The 23,482-nt window shown below is 39.6% G+C and overlaps 1 protein-coding gene across 2 annotated transcripts in view; it reads left to right on the forward strand.

Moving 5' to 3' along the window:
* AMMECR1 (AMMECR nuclear protein 1) overlaps window positions 1–23,482 on the forward strand; it is a 97,399-nt gene that overhangs the window by 56,759 nt on the left and 17,158 nt on the right. Inside the window, exon 3 of one of the 2 annotated variants that reach the window (XM_048959829.1) lies at window positions 2,483–2,593. The exons of the other annotated variant lie outside the window; for it this stretch is intronic. Within the exon in view, the coding sequence (XP_048815786.1) occupies window positions 2,483–2,593 (111 nt within the window). The remainder of the gene's footprint in view (window positions 1–2,482; window positions 2,594–23,482) is intronic. 2 annotated transcript variants of the gene reach the window in all.

Raw genomic sequence — 23,482 nt, forward strand, 5'->3', positions numbered from 1 at the left:
TCCCTAAAGCTGTGAATGACGGACTTTATTTTAGGCTGTGAGACTAAAAGGGAGCAGTGTGGGTAATTCAGAGATAGAAGTGTTGTCAGAGCTCCTTAAAGTAATGGACAGCGTTGGCAGAAGAGCAGCTGGGTGCGAGGTGACGGGAGGCATTGCAGCAGGAAATCAGGACGTTTGCGGAGCTCTTCAACTTCAGTGAGGCTTTGAGGCAGCTTTGTAGTTTTTCATTTGGGGCTCTTCCCTCCATTATTTCTAGGGTTTTTTAAGGTAGAGAATCTGGATCGTTTATGAAGAAAATTATATAATGTAATTTTTCTTTATGCTGTTGGCAGCCCCGAAGGTCTCTTTTGGCCTTATTTCTAGAATCTCAGCAGTTAGAATCCTATTTGGTCTCTGTGTTCTCTGAACTTTGGTCTGTATTACACTTTGAAGGCAACTGGGAAGGTAATTAGGAGAAGTAATTCTGTTTGGTAGGCTTAAGTCTTCTGTGTAGACATGGTGATGCTGTAGTGGCTCCTGGGGAACAAGGCAGGAGTCAGGGAACACAGAAATTGAGATGCTGCAAAAACATCTTCTGTCAGATGTTGTTTTTCACATCATCTGTAGCTATGTGGTGCTTTTAACTAATGAACAGAGGTTTGAGCTTAGCACTACTCATAGTGCAAATACACAAGCTATATAACTTTTGCTATTTCTGTTGATACTCATTGACAAGAACTTTGAAAGCATATGTAAATGTCTCAATCTATTTGATGTTTGGGGGTGGTCTCAGCATGTTTTCTGATATTGTCCTTTTAAAATAGCAGTGATGAGACACCCTAGAATTTTGTTTTGATGAGAAAGTAAATGTATGTTCCCCTGAATGCCCTCTGCTAAGTGTTTTAAGGTTATAAATCTCATAATCCAAAGATAAAGGTCAAGAGAATAATCCTGGCATGCAATTTGAATCTTTCTTGGGCTTGTTTCTGGAGGAGAAGGTATCTTCAGTAGCATTGCAGTCTAATAATTTTGTCGATATCATTGAGGTGAATTGAGGTACCTTTCTTGGAAATGTTAGTCAAGTGCTACTTGTTGATTTGGGTGAAGGAGTAATAGTGTAATATCCTATTTTAGACTGTTGTCAGGTAGCAGTCCCTTGTGGCTTTACACTTTTCAGTGTTGTTTGTTCAGAGGATAATTGAATATCCTGATTGGAAGGGACCAACAAGAATCATTGAGTCCCACTTAGTTTGGGGGGAAGGGGGGCTGGTTGTTTCTCCATTTTTCCCTGAACAGTTTAAAAATAAAACCAAAATGGAGTAAGGAACATCCTCATGTCTGAGACAGCTGCAGGTGTTCTAAATGTCAGTGATGCACCTTGTGCCTCAGCTTTTGTGCAGCATGCCTGGAGTCTTTGTATCAAGAATGATGTAGGTTTATGCTTCAATAGCCAGCGACTTCACACAAAAATTAAAACCATACTTAAGATGGAAGGGCTGGAGGTGAGTGTTTGCTTGTTGTGTAGAAACATAAACTTACTTGTGATCAAGAACACTTTGTGTCAAGATGTTCAGCTAAAATGACTTCTTACTTTTTAAGCCTACCAGTAAAGAAAAGAGCAGGTGTTTGTGTAATCTGCTTTGATTTGCCTGCTTTCTGGGGGGAAAAAAATAAGTATGATTTTCTTCTCTATAACCACTGTTTATCTCAAGATTGGGAGTCTCTTCTAGAGTTTAGAAGATTGATTACCCAGGAACCATGTGCACTTTCCCAACTTCCTTTAGCTTTTGATGCTTCTGTATTGATACAGTGATACAGGACAGAAAAGAAAGCTTTCATCCCCAAAAGTTGCATGGCTTCTTGTTAGCTTACTGTCTAGATTAATACAGAATTGCTTGTTAATAGAAATATTTCTTTGTAATGGTTGAGCTCTTGATATGTACAGCTTACATTAGGGGTTCTGTTCTGCTTCAGTTCATTTGTGAGATTCTTGAATATGAACTGGAGATGACTTGGGATTTGTGGAAAGAATAACCTTTGCTCAGGTAGTCCTTTACATTTGGAGAATATTCCTAAACTTGCTTGTTTTCAGAAATACTTCCTGGGTAGTTTCTTGCCATCGTTGTTAAAGACCAAAGTGTATCCAGGTGAGAACTAACATGACACAGGTGTTTTTCCCTTCTCTAAAGGCTTCTTTATTGATTAATGTCTGACGTGAGGCTTGTCCTGTTGTCAGGAGACGTCAAGTGCAGGATGTTAAGCATCCTATCCTATCTCCTACCAGCAGAACTTTGTTCTGTGTATTAAATATTCTGCTAGTCTTTATTTTCTAACATATTACACGAGCAGCATTCCTAGAGCAGTCAAAAGAATTGCAACTTAGATACGTTAATTTATGTGTTAGTCCTCTCGTTACCCTGAAAGGAAGGGCACTGTTACTGACATTCCATGCTGTCCATAGTGCTCCTGTGATCGTGTCTTTCTTTTTTCCTTCCTAAAACAGCCCACTGTTTGTAACGTGGAAGATTGGTCGAGATAAACGATTGCGTGGATGCATAGGTACTTTTTCTGCCATGAACCTGCATTCAGGACTCAGGGAGTACACACTTACTAGGTAAGACTATGTTTTCTGCAGCTTTGACTTATGCATTTAAATACTCTGATAGGGAGATGATGGGTGTGTTTTTGTTTGTTGGTTGTTTTTTTGGCTGTATCACTGTACAGATTGATGTAAACTTCTATCTCCTTTTTATGCTAATTATTGCCTATTATTTGACTATTTGGTGTCATGAGGTTATGATTTAGTTTAAAAACTGTAACTTGAGCCTTTTTTTTTTTACTTTATTGGTTTGGAAAACTGTTCTCCAGTAACTTACTGCAACTCACTGCTGTAGTATTTTTCCCCTGTTTCTAAACAAATTTAAGCTTAATAGTTAGTGGTAGAGCAGAAGACCAGAAAGTCAGATTTTGGGATTATCCTATTCACACTTCTAAAACAGCAGGTATTCTCACCTCTTCTCCATCAGGTGCTTCCAATCAGCATTCCAATTTAATGCTACAAATTTCCATTACATGTTACTCTTCAGATACATCCCAGCCCCTGAGTGGGAAGCTTCTGGATGAGGGAGGTAAGTGATGATAATCCTTCACTCCCCAGCAGCATAATCCTTCATTTTTTTGATCTACACCTAAATTCATTCACCTTAATATTGTTCCATTTTCTCTGCATAGAGTGAAAACTAATAAGTTGATCACTAGAGCTAGTAGCAAGCTTTCTACTTGTTTTTTTGTTTGTTTTTTTTCCTAAGAGTTTTCTTTATTTTCTAAAGAATCGATGGAATTTAGTACTCTCAGTTATAGTAGACTGTTCATGGTGCTATAAAGTAGAAACTGTATATTTAGTCGTTTGAAGACCTCTGAAAGGTCACCACTTAAAATAATTGTTGCCTCTCAGTAGCTTTGGATTGGAGGCTTTCCCCCGTTATGAGGACTTCCTCTGCTATTAAAGCATCATGTAAATCTCAATATGAAGTAAGATTAGGGGGAATGTTCTTTGTTTCTTGTGCCACTGGTCTGTTTCAAGCTGTTTATTTTATGCTTACTTCTGCTCAGCTTGAAGAAATCAACTGCTGGAGTTCCTTGTAAACTTCTGGAAGACGTAGTTATCTTTACTGTGTTGGTTTTATTGTGTGGTCTGGAATACTTGTGTGTTCTTTAAAACCTTGGGAGGCAAATTAATCAGTGAGAAGAAGCTTATGATCTCAAAGCAATTCTTCTGTTGAAGGTTAAATGCCTTACAGTCTTAGATATTAGTGAGTCAAAAACAGAAATAACTCAGAAACGACCACTGATATGTAAAGTTCCTGTTTGAATGTACCCAAACCTGTTATTTTATCTCAATTGTTATTTAAAAAAATAGAAAGCTAGGGATACCTGAGAGCAGTTTCCTTGGTGATGATAGTCTTTCCAGCTACAGAGCTTCCAGCAGAGTATTTGAGGAGTTACAGAAGCAACTTTGACATACCTCAGAACTTTGAGAGCTCCACAAGCCTTCCTAGGAGGCATCAGAAACCAGGAGATGTAACTTGGGCAACAGATTCTTGGAGAAGGTGCAGCAATTCCTGAAAGTGAAGAAAAACTTCTTCAGGCAAGGCAGAATTAATCAGCAAAGTAGGTAGTGTGTGAGTGAACTGTCCATTTCAGAAAGTGCAACTTGACCAAAATTTTCAGTTGAGAATGTAGACAGAGACTCTTCTTATTTTACTTTGATGCTGAAAGGTACTTTTCTTCAGTTACTCCAAAGGCATGGCACTGCTGGACTGAACCAAATTGTCTGTCTGTTCATTCTTAACCTTCTTCAGCACTCTGCATGGGATTGTGACCCAATTTTTGGTGAGAAAAATAGTGGATTCCAACAGATGTTCTGACATGTCCTGGTGCTTAGCAATCAAAATATCAACAGTTTCTGTCAGGCAACATTTTCTTACCGATATGCTAACAGTGTTTAGGATCACAATAAATAAAACTTTCCTTAATTCTAGTAGTGATCTCTAATTGTACAGCATATACAGTGTGTAGTGTATATGCATCTCTACCTGCACACAGTGGAGTAGCTTCTGTCAGTGACGTAGTGACGGCTCTCCTGAAGTTAACGGTTTCCTTCTGGAGGTGGAGATGCACTCAAATTTAGAAAACTTTTTTTGGCTTATGTGCAGAAGTGCTGTGATGTGTAACCAAGGGAGTCTCTCTTCCCCATTTTGAGCTCTGTTGACTGTGGCAGTGGTATTGCCAGTACATTCTAACCAGGAAACTTATGTAGAGTGATTCATCATTGGATGCATCTTGCTAAGTATGAGGAGAGATGAGAATACCCATAGTTTAAAAGTGGTAATACTGTATTCCTAAATAAATAAAATCTTAGAGATCAATTTTCTCTGTGTATCAGTGTAGCAAGGGAAGAAATTTTATTATTAAAATCCTAAGCAGAAATTTGTGAAGGCTCAGTTTTAGTCACTTTAAAATAAATTTACTAAGTGATTAGTTGGATAAATATCTATCTTTTTTCAAAACATTTTACACCATTGAATAATTAGGATATAAGAAGTTCATCATGGGCAAAATAGTCCTTTAGGCTGAATGTGTGAATATCCACCTGAATGCATAAAAGTGAACCAATCCAAATTATGAAGAATACTTTGTGTTTTACAGCTCCTCGAAAGAAATACACTGAGCTTGGTAGCAGGTTACCACAGAATTTCCTCATGGGTTGATAAATTATTTTTTCATGTATTTTGTTCAGCAGTAAGACTTAGGTTTTCGTGTTAAAGTTTTGAACTCCTGCTCTGTTACACTTTGGGCATTGAACAAAATGGTTTCATTTACCCTGTACTTTTTAGTTTTGTTTTTCCTGCCACTTGCATATAATTTACAGTCATACTTTTACATTCAGTAGACCTAACAAGTATAGTTGTAGCTGCTTTTGTTTATCCTATCAAGGCTAGAATATATTTTTTTTTTTTTGGGGGGGGGGGGGGGCGGGGGGAGAGAGGGGAGGGGGAGAGGGGAGATACTAGAGACGATAGGGATAAAGAGAAACAGATTATATAAAACTCCTGTCATAGAAGGGAGCAATGAAAAGACTGGAGAGCTCCAGGCCTTGACTGGATTAGCATAATGGTAGAGAACTGGATGTAAATTTTACAATAACATATAACCCACCTGTCTTAACTAGCATAGACCTGTGTTTACTGACTGTATGATGGCATCAGTCTTTTTGTTGTGTGTTCTACTTAACGTTCAATGTGACAACTGAGTGCCCTCATACTTTCAGCCTTCCTTTCATAGACGTGGCTGGTAAAGAAACAAAAACAAAGAGGGAAGCTTGGGATGAGAAGCATAAGACTGAAGGAAATGAAACTTACAACCCAGCTTTCTTGTAATTGACTTTGGATATAAATTTTAGATGTAGCTTTTGGCTCCCAGCAGCACCATCTACTGTGTTGTTTTTGTCAGCAATTTCAGGAGTCTCTGTTGGTGGTGTTGCCATATTACCTGCCTTCTCTCCATGAGAAATGTTGGTCTATTACTCCTTTTGAACACAGGAAAGCTAAGTAATCACCTGCAAGACTACAGTATGGCAATCTCATTTAAAAGGTAAAATAGAAAACAAAATTGATTGTGTTAAAATAGATGTTGGCCTTATTTAGTTAAGATTAGAGGCAAGTGTTTGCACAGGCAGGGTAGCTCCCCTCTCTGTTCAGCTGAGCTTACCCTTCTGTTTAATCTGTTTGTTTTGACTAATCATAGTCTCTTTCAATCTGCCCTGTATCTGCCCGCACAACCCAGTGCTCACTTCACAAAGGCTTTGCTATCAGGCAGCGTTGCTATGGCTGTAGATAGGCATTCTGCTGACCCAGGCAAAGCACACCTGTGTACCTGTCTGTCATTTTGGGCTTGGGAAGTGGAGAAGGTGCAAGGGTGTTGTGTATGTGTTTGATGCTTCTGCTGTGACCTTTACTGTTCACAGAAGTCGGACTGAATTAATTCCTGCCAATAGCATTTCGTGTAATGTTCCAGAGCACAGTGTTGTTTCTGGGCTGCCTGCTGATAATACTGCTCAGGCTGTCTTATCATGTGGCTTTGAGTAGACTACTTCTCAAAGTCAGCTCTTTTATTATACTGCTACTCTGTGTATGTAAGCCATCAGTGAGACCTGGTAATTGTGAGGTGAAGCTTACGCTTTCAGAGTTAAACTGTGGAGCAGCATATAGCCTTCTCAGCCTGAACTCAGCAGCCTTTTGCTATTCTGGTATGTTCAACATTACCTGCAAAGCCAGGAAGCATCATATTGTTTCTGTTGCTTCCTTTTCATTTGTTTCTGTGAAACGCAGCTGTGCAACAGGGAAGTCAGATGGCAGTGATACTGGAATTTCTAGCATTTGATTGCCTCTGAGTTTCCAGGGCATCTTAATGAGGCAGGGGGTTCAGAGTGTGCTGCTGCTTGTATCCCTCACTGAGCGAGTATGTGCAAGTCTGCAGTTAGGAGTGATTTCAGAGCACCTGAAATTGCAGGGGAAATAGGAAGTGAAATACCAAACTGATACTTAAAACTTGGGGTCGCTGATCATTTTTCCCTTAGTCCAAGGTCAGGTGTTTGACTGTAATGAAAGTTCAAGGATACTGAACAGGTTTCAGGACTGCTCCTCTGCTAATCTGCGCTCTGAACTTCACTGAAAGTTTGGTAATTGGTAATGTGCAATTGGTAATTGGACATGGGCATCTTCCAGGGATCAACGTAAGGTAGAGACTGTTCTTCATGTAGAATAGCGGAGAAAGTAAGTTAAGCTTGAGGATTTCTCATCATACTGTACCAATCTCCAGTCCCTAAAAGTCCTCAGTGAAAGAGGAGCATCTGAGCCAAAGCACTGTTTGAAAGAGACTTAAAAATAGTAGGCTCTATACCCATGTAATGTTACTGCTCCGAAGGAAAGGAGGACTGTCTGCTTCAGAGAGGCTGTCTTACACCTGTGGAAATGGCAGGCCAAATCAGGGCAGTACGTGAACTGTTTTTTTATTAGATTGGTTTTGCAACCAGCTGCCATCACGACTCGGAGATAAAGTGCGAGGCCAAAAGGTATGGCATCTTTAAGACATTACGTATGGCCACAGGATTTGTGAGCTGATTCAACTACCAATAGTTGAGATTATCCTGTTTTATTAGCTGTTCTTTACTCTTGAGTAGATTTTAGGTCTGCTGTTTCTATGTACTGGTCTGCACGGTGCTTTTACCTGTTGTACAAATGATTTGCAAACGTAGCTGTAATTTTCTTTCCCTTACAAGCTTAAATGGGTTTTGCCTTACAGTCCCCAGTGGTTGTCAAAACTAGGCCGTGTGCTGTTTCTTCCCTCTTTCCCCACATACACAAACTAAAATACAGGAAATGGGAGAGAAATTATATTACAAATGAGTGCATTCCCATTAAAATCAGTAATGAGAGAAGTAAGGAAAGTATTTTTTGTCAACAATAGTTGAACATTATTTTTGTTAGAATATGGATCCTTTGAGTTTCTGAAACTTGTGGCTTAAGAACAATTTAATCAGGTTGTTCTAGTGTGAGGTAGGATGTATACAGAGATAATATCTTTTATTTGGCTGATGCAGTTGCAAAAATTAGATAGGCTTTTAATTCACGTCTTTCTGTAAGTAAGCTGTTACAAAATCCTTTTTAGTAATTAACAAACTTTTTCTTAGAAGGGAAGTTAATTCAGTAGAAGCCTCTTCAGGTTTTCTTTGTTATATTTTTACTTTCCCTTTAAATTACATTTGTGTTCCCTTCTGATTATCTTTGAAGTTAAAACTTTGTACATGAAATGCTAACATAGGAGTAAAGGGCTGCCGGAGGTGGTCTGGACATTCATAGTGTTAGTGAAGGTAAGGTGCGCTGTGTTAACATTCGTGTTTTTTCAGTATATTTATAGAAAAATTGCAGCTGACTTAATAGAATTGTCTTAAATTCTTAAGTTGGAACCAGACCAAAGTACATTAAGAGTGTTCAGCAGTAAAGTTTGCTTTATGAATTACTGTTTTTAGTACAGTGGGATTGATCTCCAAAGGTATTACTAACAGTCTTAGACTATTATTATTCAAAATGCTTAATAAAGTGCATAGTTTTAATATGATCTGTTGATTCTGATAATGTGTGAAATGAAAGGTGGTGTATTGACATCTTAATTTTTAAATGATAACTGATTGACCCTACTGAAATTGAGCAGCATTGTAATAAAACATTATACAGACTCACGTTTGCCTGTCGTAAGTGTAGACATTAGGTTCTGCTGAAACCTGGAGCTGATGATATTTCTAAATCGCATTTTAGACAATAAAAACTTGCTTTGAACTATTGTAGCCATGAATTTTGCAAATACCACTTTAATTTGGGTAAATCTTTGGACGTGTCATAGTGGAATATAATTGTTTAGTAATAAAATGGATTATTTTGTAAACTCACAGTACCAGAAACTCTAAGTGAAGTATACAGATCTGAATTTATTGAGCTAGGCTCAGTTATTCTCTGAGAGTCGGTTCGGTAAGCAGGTCTGTAATGATTCTGTGCATACGGTGCCAGGTCGTTATTTCAGGAACTGTTGCTTATCAGAACTGTCTCCTGCCTCTTCTCAAAATGACAAAGCTAAATTGTATACTGGCTCTAGGCAGTCAGGGAAAAATCCCTTTTGCTTTAATGATGGATTAAATGTTTCTCCGTATTTCATTATGAAATGAAAATGAAATAATGTTACTGTGCAGATAGAAGAAGCACGCTTTAGTAAATATGTTTCTTGCATGTTTGTATGTGTGGGGATATAGTAACTGCCTTTTTTTTTTCTTTTTCATTTATTTAAAGGGGGGGGAATGGAACAGTGACAACACTTACAGTGTCAGTAAGTGTTAATGTAATTACTGGTCTATTATTCCTGAGAAAACCTTGCTAGACCTGTGTGCTTAATGGTATGTGATAGGCTGTTTCCTTAGTATCACTTCCTGAAAGAAAGCAAGGCAAAGACTGTAAATGAGAGGACGGGAAAGGAAGTGTGTAAAGATGCCTTATCAAAGCTTTTTAAATCAAAGGAGAGCTATCAAATATTGGCAACAAATTTGCTGGGAAAACTGAACTAGAGAAGATGAATTCTTGGGTCAGGGAGGTGTGTTACTGCATTTGGTGGGAGGAACTTATTCTGTGAGGTGACTGTGTCATGAAAGGTAATTGGGGATCTAGGAAAAATGGAATTCTGGAATTAAATATGATCAGTACAGAGTCACTGAGTACAGCTGGGAGGCATTCTGCTGAGCCTGTCCTCATTGCCAGGTCTCAACCTTAGAATTCGGTGTAACTAAGAAAACTCTCTGCAAGTAAAATACTTATTTCCTCATCATATTGGGGGGGGGGGGGGGGGGAGAAAAAAACAAAAACAACTGCAGGCAAAGAGAACATGCATTAAAACCCAAGGATTCCAGGAATATAATTGTTACAAAATGCCCTGCATTGGTTGACATAATTTGTAGTATCCTGAAAAAATCAGATATTCCTGAAATTGGACTGAATGTGGATGAGTAACTGGGGATATCCCACGATTACTCAGACTTTCCAGATGGGTTTCAGGGAGGAGCCACGTCATTCGTGACTGGGCTTTCCCACGACACTCTTGTTTTTCTTGTACTTCCCACACAGTCTCCTATTTTTATGTGAACAAATGGTTACTCCCCGGGAGCTCAAAGGCGCTGGTCCAGGTGGGTTGGCACACTAGTTAGGTTGAATGTCAGGTTTTTATTTCACTTTATTACTTGACATAAATGATTGGGAAGGAGGGTGTGGCTAGGGAAACGGGAAGCTCTGGTTTTCTTAGCAAAGCTTTAAATTTCATTGCCAGAACTCTGTTCTTCCATTAGTGATACGGATAGTCATTGGTACTCCAAAGGCTTCTTTGGTTAGCTTTTTTGTCTTGTTGCATGACAACTCTGAGAGGGAATGTTTTTCAAATTGTTTCCTAAAATAATCTGCTAGAATGAAAATTGTTTTCAGTTCAGAGTTTCAGTGACTTCTTAGTTTCTTAAGCACTACAGAGAGGTGTCAGGGTAGGAGCCAGTGCTGAGCAGCACCAGGTGAAATTGTGTTGACACAGGAGAGAAGCGTAGATGGAATGTATCTCACAGCAGTTATGTTTTAAAGAAAGATTTTGCATATATGGAAACTTGTAGCTAGGGCAGAATAGGAGTTGGCATAAAGTTACCTGCTGCTGGGCAAGCTTCTCTCTCTGGCTGTTCTCAGCTCAGCAGGAAATGTTTATTTTCAATACTGAGTAGGGGACATTTCCTGCAGCTTTATTACTAAGGGGGGGGGGAAAGCCCCAAAGCAAACAACAAAAAAACCACCTTCCCAGTGCACATATGGGGCAGTGCTACACATGAGAGGAATATTCACATAGGTTGTGCCTCACTTCCTATGATGCTGGAAACTGAGGTGCAGCAGTGGTGTATTTGATGCTCAGGTAGTGGAAATAAATATAGTTTTATTCTGCTCAAGAAGCTGCATTACGTGAAATCTGCTGTTTTAGTAGATGTTATCAGGGATTAAATGAGGCTAAAGGAAAAAGAAATGTCTCATACACGTACGAGCTGTTAAAATCTTTAAACTCTCTAGCTTTGTGTGGGAAGGACTGTGGGAAAGGAGTCTCGATTAAAGTTCTCAGTCTGTCAACACCTCCTCCATTTAGGAGTTTTCTGATGCTTCCTTTTGAGACTGTATAACGAAGCCACAGCACGAACTGGGTGTGGGAGACAAGGCTCCGAGAGCCCTCATTATCTCTGTGTACTTTAACACAAAAATGTTGAAGCTCTTAAAATGTATCTTGCTATTTTCATAGTCCAGAGTAATGAGAATTAAAATGCGCTTGTCAGCTGTAGCAGGATTTTATGGTGTTTTCAGTCAGTGCCAACAGATACTTGTTTATAAAACTCATTCCAGTTGACACCAGGAACAGGGAAGCTATACCTCGTGTCCTTTACAGAGCAGTACAGTTGAGAAGGTAGAAAAGCCCTTGGAAGAAGTGGAGCAGCCCATCTGCCTGTGGTTGGACATGAGCAGAGGTGTGCAATGCTGAATAATGTCTGAAGACTCATAAGCCTCAGAGCACCTCTGGCTGTGGTTCTCCAGAAGTCTCATAACCCTCAGCAGCCCATGCTTTCTGCTTCTATCATTTACATATTTGTGGGAATGCAGTCTCTTAAAAATAGGGGTAGCCTGGCTTGACTTTCATAATTGACAAGTGACTGAAGTTTTACTATTCTTTTGGTGCATTAAAATAGGAAGGATTATATATGTACCTGAGAAGAACAGCTTTTTCCTAACCTAATTTTAAAATAAAATACTAGGGACAAGAAGAGTTGAGATTAGTCTCATCTCTTTGAACTCTGGATGCCATTTTGAGCTGTACTCTGTAAAAGTGAAAGATAGCAACCTGTACTCTCTTTTATATAAAAAACGCTCCATCACAGACTTCTGCTTTTGTGTGAGTTTTCAAAACTCCTTAAAAATATGAGCGTTTATAGATACCCACTGACAGTAGCTTTCTGACCATAGTGGAAAACGGGTTTTTTGACCCTTGGTACCAGTTTGCAGTCTACAAGATCTCTCAGCTTACACTCAGGTTTGTTGTTCCACTGCAGTTACGGTATTTTTTTCTTACTGCATATTACTTGTGACGAAGGGCCAATAGTCGTGCAAGCAGTCTCTCCATCTGTACAAGTACATATATAAATAACTCCCACGATAACTTAGGGAACTTACACAGATGTTAAGGAGTGCACTGATGAGCCTGAGCACAGCTCTTGGGGAATTCCCCATCTGTCATAAGTTGTAAGCCCAGCCTCACTGAAATAGGCCTTTGTGCAAATGGCAATTACTGGGGTGTCCTGTAAGCCGTTGTTTCAAAAGAAGGCGCTGGAAACTTTTATCACCAAGACAGTGTGATTTTTGTTATAGTAAAGTGTTATGCCGCCTTATTTTTTAATGAGTTTTGAGTTGATTTCATGTGGTTTGGATGCGGAAGGGAAGAAAAGCTGTTGGTTTTCAGAGCAGTACAACTTTTTGCTGCTTCCTGCTCAAGTAGTTCTAATGGCTTACACTTCTGTAACGCCATGAACTGTTACAAGCTGTCTGCAACATACAGTTCATGTGGAAGTTTAGATCCCAGCCTACCTGCTAGTAGCTGTTCTGGTATTTCATTCCACAGCAGAGGCCAGGTTAGACATACATTCACAGTGGTACATTCAAGTGGCAAGCATCAGCTCAGGAGACTAGTCTTTTTTATAAGAAAATTTGCTGAAATTAATGATTTATAATGAGAATATATCTAGTGTTTGATGAAAACATCAGCAATTCCTTTTCTTCAAACATTGGTTTGTATTTTGCTCAACTGAAGTGTCAGTATAAAGCCAAGAAAAGTTTAAAGCCAAAATGGATTGACTCAATTGTAAGCATGCTGGAAGAGGCTTGAGTGATTGCATTTGAGAAGGAGACCAAAAAACAGCCATGTGTATGCATAGCTATTCTTAATGGCTTTGAGTCTTATGGAAGGCAATGAAGAGCTTTTTCTGTTACTTCTAGGCTGTTTTTTTCTAGACATTAATACCCTACAGGTATACAGGTAGGTTGGTTCTGCCTGAAGAGAGTGTGTTTATATTTATGAATGTGTAGAAGGGAGAGGGAAAATGTGATTTTAAAGTAACTGGAAGGTCACTGCAACCTCAGCCCTCTGACAGTATCTCTGCTTTTCAGCAGAATTATTTTTACACATTCTGTCAAGGAATCGTTTTGTTTCTGTTCCCAGAAGCTTCTACACAGTTTGCAAACTAGTTAGATGGCCCTTTCTCATCTCTGCTGAGGATGCATTCTGCAGTTTGCTCACTTAGCTAGAGAGGCTTTATTTCCTTTGACCTAGACTGCTAATCCCTCATTGCAAAGTGCGGCAGCTGTGCTTTGTCTGTGGAGGTCTCTGCACCACATGCAGCCTCATTTGTTTGAGCAACCCCCTCTTTGTGTTCAGCTCTTTCAGTTACTAAAAGGGTGACTTTCTGTTTTCTTGCTCCATGAACTTGATAGGGTTTTTCTTTTGAAGCCTACAATAGGTAAGTATTTTCAGAAATGCTGGTTTACAAGAGCTGTTATGTACAGTTTCACAAAACTGTTTGAGTCAAGTATTCCTGCCATTCAGAGGTGAACCATTTATGAGCTGCATTCTATAGAAGGTGATGAAAACTAGTTCCATGTAAACGTTAAATACTTTAGATATCTAGAATTGTAGCTCTGATGGATGTAAGTAAAAATAAACCAGTTTTGTGCCCATGTTGTATCCTCATTCAACACTGGATGATCAAACTTCAGTTGCTCTTGGGATAATTTGCTCAGTTAAACATTTTTAAATATATATGTAGCACTCTAAGATGTTCAAGTAGTTTAAAGCTAAGTTAATTTGAGAACTAAACAGAATTATTTGCGTTTTTAGGCTTTTACTGCGGTGAATGGCAGAATTCCCATTGCCTTCAAAGGGAGAAGAATTTGGCTTGTTCGTTTAAGAGGACATTATGTGAAATATTTAATTAGCAAGCACAAATTTGACATTTCAATTAATTTCATAGTCAAATAAATTCATGTTTATACTTTGAGTTCTAATGATCTTTTATTCTTCAGCTGAACAGAATTTTCAAATGCATGTAATGCTGCCAAGCTAAATGCATTCCTTCACCACTTATGTTACCATTTGTGAGGTTGCAGACGGATGTAGTCCCGCCTAACCTGAACCTTTTGTCTGTTCTTCGTTTCTGAACTTTCCATTGCATTCTAGCATTTTTTTCTGCTCAGAATCTGGTTTTGAGTGGAAAACACATGGAGAGCAACAGCTGGCTGACTTGGAATTGATTTAGCTGAGCTTGCAAAGACTGTTGCTTTGGTATCTTGACCTTGGGTAGTGATCTGTGATTGCCCCATCCAGTTACTTCTATAAGCTGAATGTGTTGGCATTGAGGGTACCTCCTGAAGTCAAAAGAACTGTGGCAGAAAACGAGAGGGAGTACGGGGATGAAATAGTGAACTGATGTCATGAGAGACAGAAGTGGTGGATTTCCTAAAAGAGAAAGAGAAGGTGTCATACCAACAGCTTCCTTGTGTGGTAGGAGAAGGGAAGGAAACATGCAGACATTAAAGCCTCCAGATGTGTAGAGTGGGTGTATGTATCTAGAGCTTACTCTGTTTTTGAATTGGTGTGTAGAGGTATTGAGCAATCATAACTTAGTCTGCAAGGCGCTGGGAAACAAATGTTGACGACCTTTGTTTGTTGCCTTTAATAACAAAGTAAGTTTTGTTCTAATGCAACAATGCTTATGCGGGAGTGTCTAGAAATCAAAATACTTTCTTCTGTGCCTATGCATTCCTGTGAAATAAGGAGTGGCTATTTCTCTCCCTGAGGTCTTACTACACATGCTGCACCACAAGGGATCCATTTTGTGCCTGTCTTTTTTTTACTGTATTTGTAAAAACACTGAGAATCAGATGCCACAAGCTCATACATTAACCTTTACACAGAACAGCACTCACATTTGCATCTCCTTGTTGGTGCAGTGTGTACTCACAGTACGCACAAGAGATTGCACTTGGGTTAGAGCAGGCAGAAAAGTACAACAAAAAAGCAGCTGGTTTAAACATAATGCAGGCTGTGAAGAGAGGTATCGATGAACAGCATATCTTAGGGAACGTGCCAGGTATGTTCAGCTCTCTGTGTTATGAGTGGTCATAGTCCTGTCTCTAAGGTTGTGTGGACCCTCAGGAAGCAGACTACGTTCATCTCTATCTTCATAGTTCAGAATGTTTTATTATCTTCATTTTTTTTCTGTGAAATGTTTAGAGTGAAACCTCATGTGAATATGATGTTTTTCTTCTCAATTCAACTACTGCATATTCTAACATGCTTTTTGCTTTCCTTATTCTTAACCTGATGATAGGTAATTCCCTGATAACTGTAGTTTCAAACTATTGACCATAGAACATAGTTCCTGTATTTGTAATAAGCAAGATCAGAATTGAGACTGTTAAATTCCATCCGCAACATCAACTGAATTGAATCATATAGGCAGCTTTAAATAAAAAAGCAGCTAAGAGTGTAGTCTGTAGTATTTCCAGTGACAGCAGCTGTATTGAGAATATTGAGCACTCTTTTGTTGCAGGCTTTCAAGTGTATGATAAGAATAAACTTTTTTTTAAGCAAGTCATGGGAAATTGAATGTTCAACTGATATTCCACATGTTTAGGTATCATTGCATTGCTGAATTTAGGAACATACATTTTTTCCATATCTGCTGAAGAGAAGGCTTTTGACAATGCACAAAGAACTGCAACTGTTTCTATTTTCTACTTAATTAAAATTATACTTGGGCACTTCTGTGGAGGTGAGCACTGAGCACTGTTCCATGAGTTGATGACGTGCAGGTTGAGTTTAGCAGTAAAACGGCCCAAAAGATTTTGACTTCAGTATCTGCTTTGGGGTGAAGAGGTCAGTACTGAAAAACCTGTTGAAGATGTGAAGAATTGCAGGTGTAACTTAAGGATTTGAGTGGTCACTGTTACTCGAGCTTAAGAGTTCTGTATCTAATTGAAGAGTTCACTCTTCTTAATTATCTAAACTTTGCCATCTGCTGGAGAGCTCGTTAGTGACACTGTAAGTTAGTCCAGTTGGAACTCAGTTTTGGCTTGTCTTTTATTTCATATGTTCACCAAGCAAAAGCCTGCACACCAGACCTTGGTCAGTTTTGCTGTGCAATTTTTTAATGAACATCTGGAGCGACAACGGTAAGCTTACTGTGTTATGTTGTGGGATTACTCTAAGTGCTGTGGATTAGCTTTTGATGTGTATCAAAGCAGGGCATCTCCGTGGCAAGTGACATCTTTCAGCTTCCTCAGTGTTGGCATAGGTATGACACGCAGGCATTCTTAAATTGCGTGGTCCTCATTTATCCCAGCATGATAAAGGTGGTGGGAGGGGTGAAAGAGAATAAGAGAAAAGTCAGAAAAGAAGCTGCCACTTATGAAGAAATTATGTATGCAGCTGCTTTACCTTATGTGTGACTGCAGCCAGAAAATGCTGTCAATTGCAAAACAATTCAGAATACAAGCAACTGTTTTGTATGGATTTTCTAGCTCACTCTGTTCAGTTCTAGACGTATGGAGTGCATTCCACATACCAGTTCTAGCTTCTCTTGCTGGGCTTAGGCAAATGCAAAATAATTGCACACTTCGTGTTATAATTTACTACAAAGTGTGCTTCTCTGCAACTTGCCTGATCTGGTATGCAGAGAGCTGGAATTTAGTATTTCATTTGTGAATGTGTACTTGCAACTTGCTAGTGAAGCTCTGCATCTTTTAGGTTAATTTAAGAAAAACGTAGATTTTCAGTGTAATAGGCTGTTCTACAGTAATGCAGAATGACTCCCCCACTCTCTGTGGGATTAAAGCAGTATGAGAAAAATGGAGTTCTAACATCCTCGTTCTTTCACAAGGAGAAAATTAATTCCTTTAGAACCACTAAAGCAGTGTAGAGATCTTTGGCTTCAGGAAGAAGTAAGAATGTTGAAGCCATAGAAACTTGACTCTTACAAATGTAATCAGGAAACTGCAGCGTTACTGGTTGTGAGATCCTGCACAGAGAGTGGCAGTCAGTGGCTCAGTGTTTGGATAGAAAGATCAGTGATGGGTGGTGTCCCTCTGGGGTTGGTGCTGGGACTGATACTCTTCAGTATCTTCACCAGTGGCATTAACAGTGGGATCAAGTGCATTGATAGCAAGTTTGTGGTGGCACCATGCTGAGTGGTGCAGTTGACACATGTAGAGGGTGGGGTGCCATCGGACAATTTGTGCAGCGGGCCCAGGAGAACCTCATGAGGTTCAGCAAATCCGAGTGTAAGGTCTGCACCTGGGTTGTGGCAACCCCTCCTGTCAGTACAAGCTGACGGATGTAAGGATAGAGCACAGCCTTGCCAGAAAGGACTTGAGGGTACTGGTGGATGGCAGGTGGACAGTGTGAGCCATCAGTGTGCCCTCAGACCAGAGAGCCAACCATACCCTTGAGATATCCTTTGTTTGTTATTCTGTACGTGTTGTGAGATTGACACAGTGCGTGTACCATGAGTCAAGATAGCCAGAATTAGAAATCGAGATTAAAATAAAGATGTGCCTGGAAATCATAGGTATCTGTAGAAATATTCTGTGAATAACGTCTTGGTGGTTTCAGCAGTTGGAAGGAAGTGAACAACAGCACTTGTTGGGGGAAAAAACAAGATTCTCAAAGTGTTATCAGCTACACCGCAACGGTTTGCTTTTTAGTTGTGGGTGGGTGGCACAGCACACGTGTGTGTGCACAAGGATATGCAGATGACTTGGAACATAGCTGGCAGCTGATATGTCAGAAGGTCATGCAGCCATCCAGAGGGAACTCAACAGACTGGAGAAAAGGACTCTTGTAGTTCAGTAAGTGCAGAGTTCCTCCCCTCAGGAGGAACAGCACAGGAACCAGAACTTGCTGGGGGCACCCAGCTGGGAAGCAGTCTGGCAGCAGGAGAGGATATGGGTGCACACCAAACAAGAGTCAGCAATGTCTCCTTACTGCAAAGAAGGCCAATGGTATCCTGGGTGCATTAGGCAAAGTACTGCCAATGTGAGAATGAAGGTGATCCTTCTCCCCGCGCAGCACTTGTGAGGCTGTATCTAAAGATCCAGGTTCAATTCTGGGCCTCCCAGTACAAGGGAGACCAGGACATATTTGAGGGAGTCCAGCAAATGACCACAAAGCCCAGTGCTGAAGGGCTACAGAGCATCTCCTGTGAGGAAAGGTAGGGAGAGCTGTGGTTGTTTGCCCTGGAGAAGAGGAGGCTTTGGCAGGGATCCTCCCCTCTCACTGAAGGGGAGGTACAAAGAGGATGGAGCCAGGATCTTTTCTGTGGTGCCCAGTGTGAGGACAAAAGGCAAAGGGCACAGACTGGAATACTGAAGGCTGCATCCGAACATCAGAAAGCACTGTTGTATTGTACAAGTGCTGGAGCAATGGCAAAGGTTGCCCAGGGAGATGGGGTCACCTCCTCTTCAAGACGTGGGCCTGGGCACCCTGCTCTGGAGGCCCTGCTAGAGCATGGGTTGGTCCAGCTGGATCCAGAGGTCCCTGCCAACCATCTGGTGATGCTTTGATAAACTGAAACCATTTCCATTTGTGGCTGCAGTCACTATCAAACTCAGGATATATTAATTTTTTTCCTGTTTTTCTTTATTTCCATGACGCTTTACCTACATGCTGTGATGCCTGCTATGGAAATGATTTCACACAAATTCAGTTATGGATGAGTTTGTACAGCATGAGGAACAGGTGATAAAAATATCTATATTCATATATATATATATATATATATATATATATATATATATATATATATGTATATATGTATGTACATGAAAAAAGAGTTAATTGTGGTATATCCTAATTGTCTCTGTTCACATTTCAAGGATACTACAAATGAAATAATCTGAATTATTCTTTTTATTCCTCATGTATTTGAATTGTACTTAAGTTGGCACTTGTGTGAATATAAGCCTTTCAGTACAATACTGCAATGTTGAGAAAAATCTGTGCTTTACAGCCAGTTTTTAATACAGCTTTTGTTAACTCTTTACATTTTCTTTTCTTCAGCATTCTTCTTAAAGTAGCCCCATTAAGTGGGGTTGTTCAGTTTTGTTGGGTTTTGTTATCACAGCAGCAGTCACTTCAGGTTTGTTCCTGACCATGAGCCATTGTGGCATGACTTGCACAGCACTGCTCTCAACACAAACCCCAGCTGGGCACCTCTGTCATAACACACAGAAATGATGCCTTCCCATGGGGGAAGATGCAGTTGTTCTGCAGTAAACTGCAGAAATGCTTCAGAACCTTGTCCATGGTTTCTTGTAGCATGTCTCAGTGGCAGATTTAGATGAATGGCTTACCAGCCAAGCACTTTAGGTGTCTAAACACTTAATTTAGGTGAGCGTTTTTAGTTGTCTTTTAGAAGAATGTTACTGTTTTCAAAACCAAAGCAACTAAATTAGTATCAGAATATTCCTTTTTTTCTCTTAAACTGGATGGCTGCAGCTAAGCTGCTGGGAGCATGAAGCCACTGGGGGGAGGAGAGACGGGGGGAGAGCTTTCCTGGCATACTTCGGTTTTCAGGAGGTAAGAAAATTGACTGAGGAGCCAAAATGCCAGATCAGTATTTTATTTCTCCTACCTGAAACACTGCTGCACTGTGGTCATTAATCAGGCACAGTTATAGAACTATTTCTGTGCAAAATGTCAACAAGTGTGGGGAGGGTTTATCTTTTTTTTTCCTCCTGCTCTGTGACTGCCACTTAGCAACGTAGTGTGCAGGAAGTAGAAATGTTGTTCTTTCCCTTTCTATCTCCCAAATGTAAGGGAGGGTTCAGGAAAGGCACGGAGCACGTCAACCACAGTTGTTTTGTTTCCTGGAAAATTTGAAGTCCAACAAAAACAAGGAAAAAAGGGAGACAATGTCATTTTGAATGAATCGCTCCTTGAAATCTCCATGTAAATTGGCAGAATCTCTCCCAGCTTAAGTTCTCTTTCCGAAGGCAAGCAGGCGTACTCTGCCCTATTCTCGCTTTAAAATAATTGCATATTGTGACACGGGAGCTGCTGAGACTGTCAGGATAGCTGATTTGGGTGACTTGCATAAATGTTCTTCAGTTTCTTTATTGAAGTTACTGAAGAAAAAAAAAATCTCAACATCAAGTAACTGTAACTGCAGTCAGACTAACTATGAATACTGCATTTTTCTTCTGAAATCCTGTCACTAAATGTCTTTCATTGCTGCTATCTAAAATCCAGTGAGGTTGCCAGCTGTTCATTTCAGGATGTTTGAACTGAAGAGGCCCTTTGGGCTCAGTTGATCAACACAGGACCATTTATTTGTAAAATGCATTTCCTAAGTTACCTCTGCTAAGCATATTCCTCTTGATGGATGGAGAATAAGAGAACGACACTTGCTGAAATGAATGAGAAGGGTTTTCACCAGGTAGTTTATGAAATTTGCCTGCAGTGTAAAAGTAGTGCCAACATACTGTGCTTTGGGAGAGTGCAGTAGCTTACAAAATATGGTCTTGAACCTATTGTTCATCACTGTGGTGACTGTATTCAGGAAACTGTTGTTTACTTTAGATGCCAAAAGCTACAGTTTGTTTTATTTTGTGCTCCATATAGGAAACTGGATTAATTAAGAAATGATCAGTACTAGAGTGGACTCAAAAACCAATTCATTAGCCTAAGTTTATCCATTCTGTTTTGATGAACCTGGGAGTAGTGTCTGTAGGCTGTAGACTGAGCAGATTGTGAATGTTGTCACAGAAGGATTTTTAGGAGTCAGAGAACTTGGATTCTGTTCCTGGTTCTGTCTCTGATTCACTGCGTAAGCATCCTAGATGGCGTGAGTCACTCCATGTCTCTGCCTCATTTACACTTCATATAAAACAGCCTGTTGCTTACATCATGCCTAGTATTTCACTGTTTCTTTTGCATCTTCTGTGTTATGTTAAAGCTCCCAAAGTAATTTCCAATATTTACACAACCGTATCCAGTTCTTCCTAACCTCTACCCAGTCTGGGTCTTCCCACAAAAATAATTTAGAGAGAAATTTAATTATTACTATGATTATATAATTACAAAATAGTAAGTATTTAATTCATTTAATGCCTTCATTTATCCTCACATAAATCCCTCTTCACTTTTTGCAGTGCCCACATGCTAGGAAACTTTATAGAAGCTTTACATTTAATCATGATGATTTTCATGCACCTCTAAACTGGTCCATTTCTGTGTTGGATTTCTCCCATTTCTATCCTGCTGTTTGCCACCTGGCTGCCACATCACATTAAGAACCAGAGGTTCTTGAAGATTGAGGTTGATTATTGTATCTCTTTTAGCATTTTTATACTCTACAAAGATTACAGCTGGAGAGCACTGTTGTGAATTGTGCTCACCTGCTCATACTGCTGCTTTAGTAAAGTACTGTGAGAGTATCTGAAACAAGGTGTACACCTAAGGAATATAAGCTTTAATTATATTGTCACTAAATTTCATGCTGCTACTTGTAACTCAAAATAGCTTAAACTATTTCTTTATCTTTACATCTTTTCAGTGTCTTTGAAGAGTTCACAAACCTTTTTTTATGTTCCCAAGTACAAAGAGGAGCGGAGCATGAAACATGAATTTAGTGAAAACATATTTCTGGAGAGCTTTTGGGCAAACGAGCTTCGTTTAAGCAGGAGCTGTGATGTGCATTGCATAGCTCAGCCCAAGAAAAAGTGGTTGTTGAGAGTACTTTGTGTTTTCTTGGCTGGCATTAGGTCTGTCTTAGTAGGACACCCAAGACTTCATAAATCAAGTATATTTAATGAGAAATGCTGTGTGTGCATGCATGTTGTGTCTAAAAATAGTGTTCTTTGAACAGGATTCAATTTTGACTTTGCCTGCTATGCTTTTAACATGAAGCAGAACCCCATGTGGAAAAACTAATGTCATTTTATTGGCCAGCTGAAATTCCCCCTGCTTGGCACTGCTTCTTTTCAACTCCTCACAACCAAGTACTTCTAGTTAGTCAGCAGCAGGATATGTAAATTCATCCTGGGCATTAGGAAATAAAGAACAGATGCTGTAGAAAATGTTTTTTTAATAGTGCATTTTTTCCTTTAAAGCTGCTTTTTTTCTTTTAAGTTGAACTCTGCTTTGTTTTTCCAACTTTACTAATTATTTCCACTTACCTCTCTTTCATTCTAAGCTTAAAAGAAAAAAATGTGGAGTTTATTTTTTAAACCTGGTATTACCTGTCTTTGCTCCAATGGAATCCTTTTGTATTTCTAACAGAAGAATAGCAGAAGAATTTGGCACTGAATAAGATAGTGAAGTCATGATCTAGTAACGCTCCTGTCAACTAAATGCAGTCAAGTCTCTTCTGCTAATGAAGAATGCCTACACACAGTTATGTAGACACTTCATTCTGAGCAGCTCAGACCAGTGATAAGTTTAAGGAAAGCGTGCACGTGTTTTCTTGTCTCTCTGCTGTGCTTGCTTAAAATTGGTCACCGTGAATCATGCTAACAGTAAAAGTGAGGTCAAAGTTTGAATTTACATATGTACATCTTTGTAGAGTGTATGAAGTGTATAATAAGTGCCAAACTGTTGTCTCTAGAAACTGAAATTCTTTTTCCACAGAACAGGAGCTACAAAAGTTAAAGCTCGTGCAAACTTTCTTATGCTGGGTAAGTGCTGAGATCTGCTGGCGTTTCTGACCGTCTGTTAACCATCGCACAAAGCTAAGCTCTCAGTGTGGACAGCTGCCCTTGAGGAAGTCTACTGGGTGCCACCCCCTTGTTGTGCTGAAGTCATCACAATAGTCATTAGATGGTGACTTCCTAAATATGCCTGAGATGAATTCTAGACTTACTCTGAATAATGGCAGTCTTGAGAATTAGGGATGAATTCAGAAGTGAAACATGTCTAACAAGGTTTAAATTTCCTGTTAACCAAACATTCAGTTCTAAGCTGGTTTTCCTAAATCTGTCACCAGGTATAATTTTTTGACTCCTCCGGTCTCATACATTCAGCATAGGCAGACAGAGTGTTATCTATGTAGGCAACCAATACAAATAAATGGATTCTCCTTGTCCTCTCCCTTCAGTTTGTTCTGTTGGTTGATTGTGAGGACAAATTTCTCCACCTAAATTTTGGGTTTACTTACGGGGACAAAGCTGTTCTGAATGACAGAAGCAGACTGTAACGTGGGATCTGGAGATGAAGAAAGGAGGAGCATAATATTCTATAGTGAGCAGTTGTGGTGGCATCAGGAACTTGAATTCCAGTCTCTGAT

The sequence above is a fragment of the Lagopus muta genome, chromosome 13, assembly GCF_023343835.1.
Source record: "Lagopus muta isolate bLagMut1 chromosome 13, bLagMut1 primary, whole genome shotgun sequence".
NCBI lineage: Eukaryota > Metazoa > Chordata > Aves > Galliformes > Phasianidae > Lagopus > Lagopus muta.